At 33.7% G+C, this 17,869-nt stretch overlaps 1 protein-coding gene across 1 annotated transcript; it reads left to right on the plus strand.

Annotated features, from left to right (window-relative positions):
- Positions 1–7,405: 7,405 nt before the first annotated feature.
- On the plus strand, positions 7,406–16,569 carry LOC140979547 (transcription initiation factor IIA large subunit-like). Its single transcript, XM_073444988.1, has 11 exons — positions 7,406–7,657; positions 7,890–8,066; positions 8,156–8,377; positions 8,627–8,678; positions 8,835–8,893; positions 10,451–10,567; positions 13,217–13,312; positions 15,666–15,729; positions 15,813–15,967; positions 16,068–16,151; positions 16,276–16,569. Exons 1-11 carry the CDS (start codon positions 7,535–7,537, stop codon positions 16,297–16,299), a joined length of 1,173 nt encoding a protein of 390 aa, XP_073301089.1. The 5' UTR covers positions 7,406–7,534; the 3' UTR covers positions 16,300–16,569.
- The last annotated feature ends 1,300 nt before the right edge of the window (positions 16,570–17,869 follow it).

Consider the following 17,869-nt stretch of genomic DNA (forward strand, 5'->3'; position numbering starts at 1 on the left):
TTTGTACAATAGATTCATTATCAACGGTTAGAAATATATCTTTCTCTACATAGACAATGAGACTACCATTCATCTAATCATCACTCATTCGATTGCGCAACCTGTCTTCTTTCACAATTCTCATGGCAGAAAACACCATCTCTACTGTTGCCGTTGCAACCGGTAGAATTAATCCCAATGTCAAAAGCTTATAAACCAATGGGCATACCATATTTTTCTTTGACATAACTAATTTATCTGAAAGATCACCAAGTCCTTTCATTCCTTGAAATGCTTTGTTAGAACGCATATCACATATATAAGTTTCAAGTTGATCATCAAGTGTGAGGAGATCAAATCTTGAAAAATCTCGTGGATAAAATTCAACTAGTTGCATCAATTTTTTCTTGTCAAAAGCAAAAAACAAGTTTTGTGGACACAAACAAGCTACACAAAGGAGTAACTCTGTACCTACCTCTGAGAAACGATCATTTAACTCTTGAAGTTGCATGTAGATAACACCATAGCATAAATCCACATGATAATGATGCAAATTTGTCACTTATAGTGGATTACAATGGGGACGACCACATGGCGCCCAACGTGTGAACATATCATCCATTTTGAGAACATCAATGTAATGTCGCTCACAAAACCAGTGAACCTTTTCTAAAAATGAATCACAACCATCATCTCACATTCTTTGGAGTCGGTGTTTGCATATTTGTACAAAATTCATTGCATTCATAATATCCTAATCTTTTTTTTTTTTTTTGCAATGTTGTCAACAATTCACTCGAAATTACTAAGACATGTTTCATCAAGTGTAGATCGAATGCAAAATCAAATAAAAGTATTGAGTTGAATAAATTAAATGCTTCAGTATTTTAATCAGGAGAATTGAAATCATCTTCTGAAATTATTTCAAGCACATCAATGACAGCAGAGAACATAGAAATCAAGCTTATCAAAGAATTGTAATGTGACCCCCAACGTGTATCCCCATCACGTTGAATGGTAGTTTCTTGATTAAGTTCCCGGCCACTTGAAATCCCGCCCCTCTCCAATGCCTCGAAAATAAAATCTGATTGTTTCTCTCGAAGAAGATCATAACGTTTGCAAGATGCTCCAACAACATTTAACACATCACCAACAACACGAAAGAAATTAGAAAGCGGAAGATTTTTCTTGGCCACAACTATAAGAGCTAGTTGAAGCTAATGGGCAAAACAATGTATGTAAAATGCACATGGGTTCTCCTTTAAAATGAGTGCTTTTAAACCATTAAATTTACCTTGCATATTACTTGCTCCATCAAAACATTGTCCTCTCAACTTAGACTTGCTCAAATTATATCTAGAAAACATCTTTCAATAGCAGCTTGAAGTGAGAGTGATGTAGTACTGGTAAGATGTTCAATCCCGATAAAGCGTTCAATTACATACCGATAAAGCGTTCAATTACATATCCACTACTATCCACATAATGGATAACAACTAACATTTGCTCCTTTGTTGACAGATCAAGAGATTCATCAACTAAAATAGAGAACAATGAATCACCAACGTCACTGATAATAACATTAATCGTTTCGGTGGCACAAGCACTCACTATGTCCTGAATATCAGGTGATGTCGACTTGCAATTTTTAGGAGCATTTTTCAATATCACATCATTAATCTTTTTATTATGAGCACCTAAAAATTTCAGTTGGATAAGAAAGTTACCTGGATTAAGAGAACTTTCAGTTTCATCGTGACCTCGAAATGAATGCCCTTGTCACAACAAAACTCTAATAAAATCAATTGAAGCATTGAGACGGATACGATAATCATTCCGCATTTGCTTTTACTGTTTGTGCAAAACTGATTGAATGTGCTCATCTTGATTCATCAAAGCTTCACAATTCATTCAAGCTTTATGATGTTCGCTGTCATGCTGGCTAACATGAATATTTAACATATCTTTACACTTTCAATTTGTGAATCCTTCACTAACAAAAGCCTCTCCTCATGCTTGTTTTCCCTTAGTTGTCTTGAAGAGATAACAATATAAACAATACGCAGCATTTTTTCCTACAATATACTCCAACCAATCACCAAATTCATTAAACCATGAAGGATTGAACCATCTACATTGGCTTATTCGAAATTTTCTTTTTGGGAATTCATAGCCTGAAGGGTGACATGGACTTTTTTGCAAATACGCCCTTAGAACTTGATCTCTAATATTAAAATTATATTCACAAATTGGAGTCTTAAGTCCAGGATCTGCCGGTAGTTGTGAGAAATCAAATTCTTCAACCCTAACATCTCCAATGCTTTGTACTTCTGGTTCTGGATCTTTTCTTTTAAAAAATCTATGCATTGTAAATATTGATTTCCTGATAAAATAAAATAAAAATATAATATGTTTAGTTTTATATATTTATTTATAAAACAACTCGCATTGATTTCTTTTTTAAAGGCGTTATATTTTTTTATGTATTGTTTTTCTAGTTTAATACTTTAAAAAATGTGCCAAGATGATGAGAAAATGCAAGGTTGAAACAATTACAAAGCTATCAACATATAACTCATAATCAATATCTATCACCACGGTATTAAATAACAATCAATAGATTACATAAAAATATTAGAGGCGCAAATTAAGAACAAATGGAACACACTAAATAGGGAAAAACAACATCGAACAAACATTAAGATAACAAACAACACTTTTGAAATTATAAGGAAAATAAAATGAAAATTAAAGCATAAAATTAAAAGTTCTGAATTTATACCTAAATCCAGGTAATTAAAGCAAATCAATTGAAGCCCTCTTCGCCCCTGGTCTGTTGCCTCCCGCCATCTGCTTTGACCCACAGTGTAATTCTAGCGGGATGAATTGTATGTTCTGAGTTGATTTGACATGACAGAAACTAAGCTACTTTTGGATAATAACAAGAAGATAAAGAAATTAATAAAAGTGAAAGGGTGGTGAAAGAGGAAATGGGCTGTAATAGGAGCGGTGGTGGTGTAATTGTGTGGAGGGCTTTTTTTTAAAAAAAATTGGCCCACTTGAATTTATAAATATTATTAATTTTTTTTTGGCCCAGTGTGGGCTGTTCGCCACTGTGTGCGTGCGTGTGTGCGCGCGCGCGCATGTGTGTGTGTGTGTAACTCATAGATGTGATAGAGATCCGACACTAAAGTGCATGAACTCGATACCAACTTATGGTGTGAACCCAAGACAACAAGAGTGTCAACCCAAAACCTGATTGATTACAATCCCAAAGATCTCAAAAATAATTCAAAATTGTAATTTGACTTACTATCAAACAAAGAGATATGAACCGAATTAACGATAAATAACGATGTTGTAAACCCACAAAGAACTTGTCTTTGAGAACCTAATAACGATAAGTCGACAAACGCCACAAGAGCAAATCTTGATAAGTCTGATTTTGTTGCTCACATGAAAGTGGAGATAAACAAGTGTAAAAGCTCTCAAATTTTGTGTAAAAAGTATTCTCTTATAAATGAATAATGATCATGTAATTATAATACATATGAGTCTTATAGAACAAATAAAACTCTAATTTTAATAGGACTCCTAAAAGCGAGGTTAAAATGTAGATTATATCAAAGATTCCTAAATAAAGAAGAAATTCAAACATACTTGTAATCTTGACATTATATGACACCTAAATAAAAATAAATAAATAAATAAAAATATAAATAACGTCTAAGTTATTTTAAAACTCGAAACTAAAAATCCTTAAAAATCGGGCCCTCTTTGTCTAGATCCATTCGACTTCATATAGGCTTGGACTACTCTGAAACAACTTCAATAACATGGACTTGACAAAACTCGATATCATGATCTATGGTGTTCATTATCTTCAACATCTTCCAAGACTTGTTTCACCTATCCATTCAATACATCTTAGATCTTCAGCTTGTAATTGAATTGCTTTGAAGGCTCAATAAATCTTTTATGATATTGACATGTGGTTTTTTAACATTCAATAATGAATCACCTCCATTAGCATTATTCACTTTGAACCTCCAACCATAATCTTTTATCATCTTTAACGTTTTGAAAATGCTTGAAACTCCATCTTTAATCACCATCAAGCTTGTACAATCTAAAAAACAAAGCTTTTTGAAATTTCTTCCAAAAGTTAGTACATAATACAAAATCAAGTTCACATCATTCTCACATTCTTGAAAAAGATTTGTTTTCAAATCTTTGTTATCTACACAAAAAGAAAGTAAGTTAGTAACAAAAAAATTTATATTATCACCATGCTTACCCTTCAAATCTAGTTTGTAGGTGTTATTATCCAATTATTTCAACATTCCAACAAATCCAAACTTAATGGTTTCTTTTACGTGTCTTCATCAATTATACCTTGCACACTCACAAAATCATGTAACACAAGCTTTTCTATACATTAGATAAACTCCATGATGCTAGCATGCAATGATAATAACAAAATCTTATAAACATAAAAAAAAATAAGTTTCTCCATTCTTAGACCCGATTAACCACAAAATAAAATTCATTCAAGTGTATGACTGTTGCTAACTAGGAATAAATAGCCTACAACTAGTAGAAATCTTTAGATAGACTTCGTCACTCTTTACTTCAGCAATCATTAATACCGAGGAAATATATATTTATCAACTTTGGTTATAGAACTGATGAAGTAAAAACCGTTTTAGACTTCATTGAAAAAAATAAAAACGTCCGTTACATTTTTAAAAGACATTTTACGTCGAAATATTTATTTGACAAAGTCATAGGTTGCAAAATATAATTTCTAATTTATAATTGCAAAAGTAATATGGAGAACTGAGTTAAAAAATATGTCTTTCGTTTTTGTATTGTTAATCGATGAACATAAAAATTCTAAGTCTAGAAGTTTCAATTCCAAATGCACATAGCTAGGGCTTCCCCATTCTAAGTGCAGATCTGGGAAGGGGGTTCGTCGGTTTTGTTTAGGGCTTCTCCATCACTTCCGCGTGGTCTAGGGCTTCTCCATTCTAAGTGTAAAGAACTTGTGTTAGGAGTTTCATTTATCATGCGGTTTTTATAGTTGCAAGCACTGTCAAGCCCATCTTGGTCTCACAAAAGACATAATATCAAAAGTATATTTGTTATTTGTTTCACCCTTATTTTTGTCCGGAAACAAAAGTCGATTTTGATTGTGTTTTTTGATTTTTTTCTTCTTCTTTCAGGTGCAAAAGAAATGCATCCAATGACTCTTCATCCTCGGTAGAACTTTTCATTCACAGTAGGGGGCGTCTTTTTTTCATCAGCAACAGGTCTTGGTCTTGCGACCAACTCAAAGTTTTCATCATCATAATCATTTCCAGATGAGAAGTCAGGATCCAGAAGATTGGCAGTGGAAGAGGATGCTCCGAACTTCTTAGATGTGACAAAATCAGGGTCATACCCTGCTTGTCTCTTCGACCTTCTAGACTGCGGAGTAACAGGAAAGACACAGTTCATCACTTCAAATTCTGACGGATTCTCTATATCTATTTCATTACCTGGCTGCTTAGGGGCAATGGTTTCAATATGTATTGGGTCCTTGGCGACCACAACCATTTGAAGAAATTCGACAATAAGAGGGCACTGATTTCAACAAGGATTGGGTCCTCGACGATCACAACTATTTGAAGAAATTAAACAATAGGAGGTTCTGTAGACGGTGTTGCCATACAAGGTGGAACACCTCCGCTTGCCGCCATTTTGCTTCGAATGTTTTGAGGATCATATCTGGTTCCAGCCATCTGTGAGATATAATCAAAGATTACATATGAAAATTGCTATAAACAGAACAAGAATTCATGCATAGAACAAGAACAATGAGGGCATAAAGAGTTCGATAAAAGAGACAAGTTAATTAGTAGTAATAAAAATTTACATTTATGTTGGTCATTTAAATGATATGGCTTTCAACGGTAACCATTTCCTCCCGAAAAACTTGTCAATAACCAATCAAGTTTTACTCTTTCACCAAACGATAACAAAAGTTAAACCAACGCGAGTATATTTCAAAAAAACCATACAAATTTAACTCATCATCGACTCAACCCACTAATTCACCGAAATCAAGAATATTCAAAATCATGAAGATTAGAGTTTCATTCAAATGTCACAAATTCAAATCTCATAACTCACTGACCAAGAAAAAATCACATAACTATTAACATGCATGCCATAATTATGTCTAAATAATGATATATTAAAGAAATGTCAGATATGTGATAAAATTGTTAGGTTCTTAAATGTGGCGTTACAAGATCTACTAACAACACTTCTAATTTCAAAAAGAATTTTGATTTCCTGCATACACCTGAGTTCATTCACACTTTATTTTTATCCATAAGTGGTAGCTCTCACACTAGACTAACGGCTTCATTGATAGCTTTTTCCATTTTTTCTGTTATGATTTCTGTTTTTGATTCAGAAGAGATAACTCTCACACTAAAAGAACAACATTGGACTCTCTTAGGTAACTTTTTTCATTCTTTTTCTCCTAATACAAAACAAAATACATTTTTTTGTGTTTGTTTTCTTTTTTTCTCAATCTTCTCAAATCGCTTTTCACATGGGACAAAATCATGAGGTACAAGAACATCCCTTAGCTACTTAGTGAATTAGGCCGAGCACATCTCATGTCCAAATGTATTGATTAAAATATAACCGAGAAATTAAAAGCACATCAGAAAATAGTCATCACAAACATGTGAGACCCACATTAAATTCAAGTGTGGCCAAATCTCGGCCATTCTCTTGCAGTGAGGGTAGTCCTTGTAGTAGAGTACTACNATATATATATATTTATATATATTCATTTTATATTCACGAATCTTTTAACTATGCCAATCAATATTATATCATCTAATAATGTTAAAACATACTTTAATGGAATCATAAAACCTAGTGCCTTGCTAAAGTGGTGGATTTTAGAACTCAAACTCTAATGATTGCAAGCTAGTAATGGGTGTGAACTTGTTCAAATTATACAGATTTATATATATGAGACGAGTTGATATGATCCATATTTACAAATAAAAATAATAATTTCAGTTTTAAAAAGTAATAATTTTTCAAGAAACAAGTTGGGTTGAAGATCTAAATTTAGCCTTGAGACAATATCATTCTTAGATTTTTTGTGATATTTTAAATCCATCTTATTTGGTAGATTCTTTATTAGCTTAGATTTATCGATATAATTTAAATAAATCTGAAATAATTTAAAAAGCCCCAAATTTTATATTAGATTTGGCATTAAAAATTAAATGTCCATTATTTAATTATATAAATATAAATAAAAAAAGTATCAGGGCTATCGGATGACGCCACGTGGACAAACTATGAAAAATGGATGCAAACCTATTTATATTCCACGCTTTATTTCCATCTGTGTTCCGCGGCTTCTCTCTCATATCCTCTGTTCCCCTATTGTCGTCCGCAAACCCTAAACCCTCATTGGTTCGTTCAATCTGCTAGGCTATCGATCTTGTTTTCTCTGATTTCTAGGGAATAATCTGGGAAAATGGGGAGTTCATCCACAAGCAACGTTTATGTCCACGTCATTGAAGACGTTATCAACAAGGTACGCGATGAGTTCATCAACAACGGAGGCCCTGGCGAGGGTGTTCTGGCTGAGCTCCAAGGCGTAAGTGGTTATCTTTGTTGTTGGAATTGATTTTATTTCAATTTTCTTGAATCATCCGTATGAAATCGTGCTTGCTGGGTTTTATTGGCGGGTTCTGCTTGGTAAGACAATGGAATCTTTGCGGTAATTTCGTGGTGGATGGGCGTTTTGTTTTAGTTTTTGGGCGTTTGAGATTGTTGGATCTGTGGCTGGAATATATGGGTTGGTGAATTTTGTGGTGGATTTTTGACAGTTGTGGGAGCTGAAAATGATGCAATCTGGGGCAATAATGGGCCCCATTGACCGTTCAGCAGGGCAAAAGACAGCAGCAGGGGGTCCTATCACTCCTAACCCTGTGCATGACCTCAACGTGCCTTACGATGGCACTGAGGAGTATGAAACTCCAACTGCTGATCTACTCTTTCCACCGGTCAGACTTCTATATTTATTCAGAAGTTTGTTACTTTTTAGATTGTTTAACAGCAAGCATTGAAAGCTTTCATTTTTGGGGATTTGTAGACTCCACTGCAAACTCCTATGGCGCAGACTCCTTTGCCTGGAATGGCACAAACACCGTTGCATGGAGTAGCTCGGACTCCGCTTCCAGGAACTGATGTTGTTTCTTTGTTCGATGATTCTGTTGGTGGCACCCCGATCACCCCAAATGAGTTTTCATCTGCTAATAACAATGGCGGGGTTCCTGACATAAAAACTGGAGTTGGAAGACCTAATCCATATATGGTAAACATCTTCTGCTGAGCAATCTTTGCTGTCGCATGGGCATCATTTTTCTTTGTCCATGTTGAAGATTTGTTTCTGGAGTATAGGTCACTGATCACTCATATTTCCAATTTCATGGATATATTTAGAAAAAAATTTGGTGAAAAATATGTAAGATGGAAGCGCACTTTAATACATAAGGAGATGAGTATTTTCTCCATGTCTTTGGGTGGTTATTAAAACTAAAATTTCTTTTATTTACCCCTGCAGCAACCTCCTTCTTCTTGGTTGAATCAGAGGCCTCCTCTTGATGTGAATATTGGTGAGTGTAAGGACGAAAGCTTTTGAAGCTAACCATTAAGTAATAATGACCAGATAACGATGTGAATGGTTGAATATTCTAACTAATAGTGTTACTCGACAAAATTCGTGAGTAATGTTCCATCTTCATGCATTAGTTCTGGTATTTTCCTTGTAGCTTATGTGGAAGGTCGTGAAGAAGTTGAAAGGGGAGCTTCTCGTCAGCAAGCAACTCAGGTGACTGTTGTTTGTGGTTCTGATCTTTTAACTGTTTGCTATAGAATGTTATTATTGGAGACTTGTTCATGTTAATTGTTTAATTGCTTTGAATGTATTTTCCTACTTGAAATTTGGTTTACACTTAATGGATAAAATTTGGTTCTACAAAACTGAGAGATCATAGTTATGATTGCACTTTTCTTGAACAGAATTATATGATATCTTAATTTTTGTCCACATGTGACGTGTGTGTGTTACGTGTTGAAGGTTTGGAAGAGAGATTAATCTTTTATGTTTAAATGTCTAGGCATATGAAATCTTCTTGATGGTGTTGTTGCCTCAGAAATAATCTATAAGAAGCATCTACCAATCATAAATCAAATCATGCTCTAATTCTCAGGGTTTATTGTCCAGATGGTTAAATTCTTAAAGTTTATTGTCCAGATGTGAAAACCAAGAATATATCCTCAACTATGATTTAGAGCTTAATGTCTATGCTTTTCTTATTTATTAGGGTTCGTTTCATGTTAGACGCCCTTCAAATTAAGTTTGGGTTACAGGCCAGCATTTACCGATCTTTTTGAACCATCTTCTGGAAATAACATGAACTGCCTTATGTTTCTTTATTCAGTCTTCTAAGGAAAAAAAACCTTGGCCTTTATATCAACTATATTATCTATACTTGTTAAGCTTTGAATGCCAAAAGATCATGCCATCTTCTCTTTTGGTTTTCCTTTAATTACACTTCGAACAATGCTACTCTTTCACTCTATGTTGAATCTCCAATCTAAAAGTGAGAGACTTGTACAACTTGCCTTGTAAGCTGGCATGTATATGCTGAATCTTCAATCTAAAAGTCAGAAACTTATAAAACTTGCCTTGTAAACTGGCATTGATATGCTGAATCTTCAATTTAAAAGTTATAGATTTATAAAACTTGCCTTGTAAACTGGCATGGATAATTTGATATTGAACTCTGCACTGATTATTTTCTTGCAGTTGTTGCAAATCAACAAATCATGTATTACTATGGTGGTATAAAGTTGTTTTGGCACTTATGAAGGTTGTCTGTACCAGTAAGGAAATGATTATGATGTAATCAAGCTCTAAGATGACATATTTTGAATAAATCCAGTTAGAAAACAAAATTCAACTGGGTAAGATCTGCCACTGCCCATGAACGTCATGTCAGATTAAATTTAAAAGCAATGAGGATGAAAGTCCCTCATTTCCACATATCTCACGGAACACCTTTTTTGTTTGCTTAGAAGAAAAATGTGATGTGTATTAGAAATTCGGTAGATTTAAGAATGTTGAAAGATTTTTTGGATGTTGTGATGTTGCAGTATGTTGACCTGATTTCTATACTGAACTTTTGGAGGCATATTCTTTTCTCATTCACTTTTTCCTTCATCTGAAAGTTGAATGCTGAAGAATCCAGCTATAGCATGAAATGTAGATTATGGGAATTGTAGATCTTATTTACTCTATTTCTCCTGTATAATAATTTCCTTGTCTTAAATGTTTACTGAATTTTGCTAAGTATCAGATTTAATCCTGGAGAAATAAATGCAGGATTTCCTTGTATCTTCTGGAAAACGGAAGCGAGGGGACTTCCCTCCACAATATCATGCAGGTGGATACATCCCACAACAAGATGGAGCTGCTGACCTTCTATCAGATGCGCAAAAGGTAGATACTTTTCTTATCGCATTAACCATTGGTATAAATTACCTTTGACCATCAAAGTTCTAAAAAAAAAACTATTGCCAGGCTATATCTAACACAATTCCAAGGTCCCTGATGAACTCATGTTGCTTACTAAGATCTTCCGTTCTGCAATCCTAGTGGCACATCATAAATGCACATTAAGACGGTCTTCATTCGATAGCATGAACAAAAACGTTGATTTCTGCCTTTCAATGTATCTAACCAAATAGCGTGGTTAAGTCAACTACCAAAATATTTCAGCAAACTTGGTTGATAGTTTTGTTAGCTTATATCTTAGATATATATGTGACAGAATTAATGATTGAATGTGTTAACTTGTCTTACTTATTTAATTATTATTTGGAATCAATGAATTAATCAATTACTAATATAACATTATTTTGCTAGTTATGTGCATTATTATTATTTTCACTGAATCATAAAAATAATTATGATATTCTTATCATGCATTGAAACTAAAAAATATTTTGATATTATACTATTGATTTTGGTATTAGACAATTGTTACAGTTTGTTTGTTGGAAACCAAATTTTTAACCAATCTTTTGTTAATACCGACCTATGTTTTGCTTCAGGTGATTGTGTCGCGCAGTTGCTTGTTGTGAATCCTTCTTTTCTTTGAGATACCAAATCTCTCTTCTCCTCAATATTCAGTTTGTTTCCTAGTAATCACTAGTCAGTGTTTAGCTTGAAAGGTTATCCTTGAATGTTATCCCTATAAATAAATATTCAAAGGTCGTGCTTGTTTTGGTTTCCAGAAAAAATTTCTTTTCCATGAAGTAAAAACAAACAATTATCCAAATTTTCCAGTGGTTCACTTTCACCCTATTTCAAATTCTCCTATACAGATATTTTTTAAATTCAACCTTCATCTATCTGAATAACAGCTCTAGTAATGTATTACGACTCCGTCCCAAATATATAGTCTTGTTTGTTTTTCACATATATTAAGGATATCATTGAAAAGGCAATCATACAAACAAATTTCCTATTTTATTCTTATTTAATGAGTGCTTTATGGTAATAATAAAAATTGTTGGAAGTAGCTAATGTATTAAATAGTGGTATATTAGTTAAAGAAATAAATACAACTAAATATAGATTCTTGGCAATATATTTGGGGCAAGAAAAAAATATATGAAGTCTATTTTTTTATGCCGGGAGTATATTCCAACTAAATATAATATATTATATAATTTTAAAATATTTGTGTCATTAAAAACTAAATAATCCAATATGTTCGTACGTTACAGTACATTAAATGTATAGAAAAAATATTTTATTGATGAAAACAAGACCAAGTATGCATAACTTTCCACGACTCATTTTTGAGAAAAATGGAACAAAACTATTAATTGCCAAAACAATTTTATGCACACATTTGGCTTGATGTGCATCCTTCAGACAATTTTCAACTCTTCATTCGTATTTTTTGTTAAGTTCTTCTGATAAATGTAGGCATGTAAAATTAGCTTCTGTTATTGCATCTCCTTTCAGTATTTATTCCTTTCAGTATTTATGTCGATCGACGTCCAGCACTTCAATAGCAGTAAAGTGCGATCTGAAATTAAAGGACCTCCTCTTTGAGATGATGACTCTTAGAGTGGTTATTTCTTGTTGGAGTACTTCATCTTCCCATTCTGGAGAACTAAATGTGCCTTTGGATTGATTAGGTGAAATTTAATCTGTCGCATTGTCTGTGCTTGATCTCCAGATAATACTTGTGTTGTTATCTTATAGTGTGATATATTTTCTCTGAACAAAGATAATAAAATTATAGAGTAGGAAACTATAAATGATATTCACAAAAACGGGGGCAGATGTGAAAGATTGACCATCAGTCATTTGTTGTTAACTTCATTTTATCCTTTTTTGTTTGTTTGTGTGATAAGGATAAGGTGTACGTATTTCTAGCCTTTCATGGTTCTATTGGTACAATTATGACAGGAAGAATAGGGGCACATTGTGATGTTATTTTATGCCTGGCCTAATTTTCACATCTTCCCCAAGAACCACATTCCCTATTTTTTTAATGCCATTGGTAGTGCTATTTAGTGGAATTGTCATCTGAACTCTCATTGTGAGTTGTGAGGAAAACTGTTGAATTTACTGATTCAGTGGCATTTCAATTGGCTACCGGGCTGATTGGCATTGAAAGTAGACTGTACTAGCCTCTTCAACGAGCAGTTGTCTTTTATGATGATTGTCTAATTGTAGTTCATAAAAGTGCATATCTGATCTTATTCATGTCATGATCACTGTGGATGATGGTTATTACTGATACCTGCGTCTGATTTTCTAACCCAGACAGCTGTTAAATATATTTCAACTGTCTAGAATATCTGATATACCCTACTGCAGGTTCATTAATGTTGGGAAATGAACAAGTGATATATTTCTTCGTTTTTTTGAATATAAACTACCACAGTTCATAGGACATCCAATAAATAAAGCAGGAAACATACTGAAAACAATGGATTGTGATCAAGAAGAAAGAAGTAAAAATCTGATTGGACTCTCATTCCTACAAATTAGGGGTTTTAGTTTATTGACTGAAATTGGGTGTTGGATTTGGTTTTCCAGAAATTAAATATCATGGCCATTTGACAGGTGGTTCAAGGGAGTGTTCAACAAACGCTATCTAGGATTCCACAGTTAGATGGCCCCATACCTGATCCATATGATGATGTGCTTTCTACGCCCAATGTGAGTTTAATATCAGCATCAGCAATAGTAATTTGCATGGTTATCAGCTCACCACATCATCACGATGAAGCAATTAATCTGTAACTTTGTATGATCTATCTTGTGCCCTTGTTGACATCTAATTTACACACTCTAGATGAAGTTTATGTTGTGTTATGGCAATGTGCTGAAATTTTACCTTAATTTGGATTGCAAATACATTTCCTCGTATTCCTTCTTGTTGAGTCATATGATGCAGGCATATCTATCAATTTATTTTCATATTTTTATTTTACTGATACTGACTGTGATTAGTCCAATTCTTCATTAGCTCACCCTAATGATTTTGGGATATATTTTCGGCACATAGTCGGCAAATCAGTATTCCAGATCTTTAAACCAATACTATATTACATTGTGATACTGTAAAGATGTGTAATTTAATCTTTGGATCGGAGGTCCGAGGTCGGTGGGTGGGTGCTCAAAGTTGTTGCCTTAGAGGTTAGGGCATCCATCTAGGATTGTAACATTATAAACTCACTTTTATCTCTAAGTGTTTTTGCTTTTATATTTCATAAAATATAGACGAGTGATAAAAACCTAATAGATTGTCTCCAGGATGGAGGAGATGCAGACAAGCTAACATGCTTTTTTTTCTTGAATTTAATAAAGGAGACTGATCATTAAAGTTTTTTTTTTAATCAATAATTCCACCTTATGATATAAGTACATGTCTTGTCTCTTCAAGGGTTGAAATCTTTTTATGACTTTCGGTCATGGAAAGTATGGATTATCAATTTTAAGTTATAAAATAAAATAAAGTGTGCTTTCTGACTGAATTAATTTTATGCATCACTGTTTTAAGGCAATTATATTCAATAGTTATTATGGCTAATGAAATAAAATATCTTGTAATCCTTATTTCTGTTACCCCTCTCACATCTTTTAGACAGGTTCAGGGAATTTCAATATTTAGCCTGATGGTGCAAACAATTGAATAATTTTACTATTAAGATAAACCATCTACATTGAACCGTTAGCTCGAGCTGATTTGCATTCTTTTATCCCGTAAATCATGCACGAAAGCAATTTGGTGGCAAGCATATTGTGATGTGCCACAGATGTCTTGGCATTTGCTGAGACCTTTTTTTTTTTTAACTATCTAATTCTCTATTTATCTTTGAAAAAGTGAGATCAATTTGAACTTTACTCAAACGACCTTAGAAAATAAGCTATGTAGCACGGATACCTTAAAATTTTTTTTTTTTGAAGTATCGGATACGGATACGACACGGATGTATCCGCGTGTCGGATATCTCAAAATCCGTGTCGTTGACTTTGTTTAGGGTTGACCAGCCGGATACGTTTTGGACACGGCGAGGACACGTCATGGATACGGCGTGGATACGTTTTGGGCAAAATTGCAAATATTTAAAAGTTTTAGGGGTTAATTAAAAAAATTAAAATTTCTAAGGACTAAAAGAAAAATAATTTAAAATAAATTGTGTTGGTCTTTTAAATCCCTAAATACATTTGTCAGTCTCTTTCATTTTATTTCTGCTCAAAATATTACATTTATCTCTATAATTTTTACATCTGTCTCTATACATTTTTCCGTTTCTTTCATTCTATTTCTGCTCAAAATATTACATCTATCTCTATAATTTTTACTTTTTAATACTAAATTTATATAAATATAAATATATATAATATTTATATATATTTTAATGATTGTCGTATCCTAGCCGTATCGTGTCTTATATTTTCAAAATTTGACGTGTCGCCGTATCCGTATCCATGCAACATAGAAAATAAGTGTCAGTTGGTAATAGTTTGTTTGAACTTTGGTTGATTTGATGATATAGTTTACGCCATGGTTACCCCGGTTGTGCCCTATTACCTTGATTTTGGTATTTTCAGAAGTCTATATACTGTTTTTTTTAGAAATCTTTATTTAATGTCCATTCTTGTGGAGCTATTAAACCTGTGTGTGCATCTCCTTAGTGTTTCAGATTGAATGCATTGTATCATGGGAAGTAAAAAATCTGTTTTGACTGATTAGCTATTAGAACATGGTGGTTTTTGTTTCTCTATTGTGGTACTTTTTAGTAATCACAGCGCACTTTAAATTGAAACTTTTTCCCTTGTTCGAATAGGTGATACCGTTTTTTAATCAACAGTTTGTAACAGTTTTTAGAAGGGCGAGTTTATATTTGTGTTGTGTTGCAGTGGTAGGAAATCATTACTTTACATTCATTGCAGAAAATAATCTTCTTTTTTGTCTTGAACCACTGTAACATTTATCTTGTGTGTGTATTGTTCGCTGACAGCCACTTTTTCACTAGTAACTTGTTTGCTTCATTCTGACTTGTAGATCTATAATTATCAAGGAGTTGTCAATGAAGACTACAATATAGTGAACACCCCTGCACCAAACGGTACACTATTATAGTTTAGGAGCTTGGCCCAAATTAAAGTATCCGTGCTTCAATTTCAATTTTCCAACTATCTGCATTTTTAGATATGCAAGCTGCAACTCCTGCTCCTGTTCAAATTGATACGGGGGATGATGATGATGATGAACCATTGAATGAAGATGACGACGATGAGTTGGATGATGTTGGCCAAGGGGAAGACCTGAACACAATGCATTTGGTTCTGGCTCAATTTGACAAGGTACCAATTTGAATATTACTTTTCCTACAAAGATACAGATCTAAATCATTGAGATATCCCACCGTTAGAATCATTCTAAAAAATATTGGTTCCTATATAGGTGACAAGAACCAAGAGCAGGTGGAAATGCATGTTGAAGGATGGTATCATGCACATAAATAACAAAGACATTTTGTTCAACAAGGTGTTTTTTTGTTTCCCTTTCTCATTTCAATTTCGACTTTTATTTATCATCTATACACACATTAGATTCTCTCTAGTATTGGAATGGAGAATAAATTTTTTCGAATGTGTTGTTTCTTGTTCAGGCAACAGGAGAATTCGACTTCTGATTTTGATGGTGTAGGCTCAAGTTGCTTGATGGCCAGGCTGCTCAGAAGAAAATTTGAGTTATTTACGATCTTCTTCAATCGTCTTTTTCCTCTCATGGAATGAAAACTTGATGGCATTTAAATGAGTTTCTTCATGTACATATAAGGAGTGGTTTTGGCTCCAGTGTATGAGTTTAAAGTGTAAAAACCTTGATCTGGTGTAACACTTCATATACTGTATACTTTGTTCAACATTTTGTCAGTGATTTTTATTCACCATATATTTCTCCATTATAATCTTTCCTTTTGATGTCTCACTATAGTTTCTTAATTGGTTTTTCTTTAAAGATATTATCGTAACTTCTGCAAGAAACCCAAGTGATGAAACCAATGTCGAACTCCTGTGCTAGCATGCTCAAACTCAGATACATATATAGCGTAATCAACACGAGATTTAAATTCCAGAGGTGATTCGCTAACCGACAAGTGAAAGGAGAGAAATGCTGCAAGGGGAGAGTGGAAGAGAAGATTAACGATGGGAATCCTAACAATTTGACCCGTAAAAATGAACTGCTTAAGAATGAGAGAATCAGAACTTAATCGAAAATAGTCATTGACATAATTACCAGAAATGATCTGTGAGACAAGTCATCTGCAGCTCTTAAAAAAAGACATTATTTATGGATTGATAGGATGGATAATTGCTGATATTATATTGTTTTGAGGTTGGGGGCGTTCCTTGGTTTTTGAGTTTGAGTTAGATACTTGAAAATTTTAAAATATGTGGTATATATACACTGGATTTTTAAGTAATATGGCGAGTAAAATGAATAAGGAAGTGCTTGAAGTCAATGTTGGAATTTGGTCAGTTTAAGTTGCTACTGTGTTTTTATTGGAAAAAGCTCGGGTTACACAACCAAACAGTCTTCTGCTGTTAAGACATGAAACCGTGATAGCACAACTGAAAAATAGTCATCAGGTGAAGAATCCAAACATTTAGCTGCTTGTTAGAGTTGAGGTGGAGCATATCTAACGCATGAACAACTGACTTGACGATTTGTTATGTGACGATTTTATTTACTCGTCAATATTTTGGCGTATGCTCCTTGATGTGGCGTATGCTCCTTGATGCAACCTACTACCCGTATGAGGCGAGAGAGGCTCACCAACCTATGTAACGCTCCATGACTTCTGTTGAGTATATATGGATCAGTAGAAAGTGAATTATGTAGCTTACTAGAACTTGAGTACAAACACGATGAAAACAGAATTCTTGTAATAGCACCCGTAGAATAACGTTGTCAGAAGAAAAAATTTTGTGCTTCTGATATAATTCTTGACAAGAACTATGAGAATTCACAGATGAAGATGTAATTAGATTTCATTTCTGCCGACCCGTTTCCTGATGGCGTCTAACACATCCAATCTTGGGACAAGTCCAGGGAGTATCTTAAACTTAAGTATGAATTGGAGAAACTGTAATGTAAAGAATATTTTTGTAGGTAATATTTAAATTAATCATACTTGACGTTAGGATGGACCATGGTAAACAGAAAACATTCATAGTTTCTTCTGTAAAACACTTCGTTTT

Source organism: Primulina huaijiensis, chromosome 6 (assembly GCF_012295235.1).
Source record: "Primulina huaijiensis isolate GDHJ02 chromosome 6, ASM1229523v2, whole genome shotgun sequence".
Taxonomy (NCBI): Eukaryota; Viridiplantae; Streptophyta; class Magnoliopsida; order Lamiales; family Gesneriaceae; genus Primulina; species Primulina huaijiensis.

Bases quoted from the DNA above. Each gene is read 5' to 3' on its own strand.
- LOC140979547 (XM_073444988.1), top strand. From the start codon at position 7,535: ATGGGGAGTTCATCCACAAGCAACGTTTATGTCCACGTCATTGAAGAC. The intron at 7,658-7,889 runs GTAAGTGGTTAT...GATTTTTGACAG, and splicing joins TTCTGGCTGAGCTCCAAGGC to TTGTGGGAGCTGAAAATGAT. The intron at 8,067-8,155 runs GTCAGACTTCTA...GGGGATTTGTAG, and splicing joins CTGATCTACTCTTTCCACCG to ACTCCACTGCAAACTCCTAT.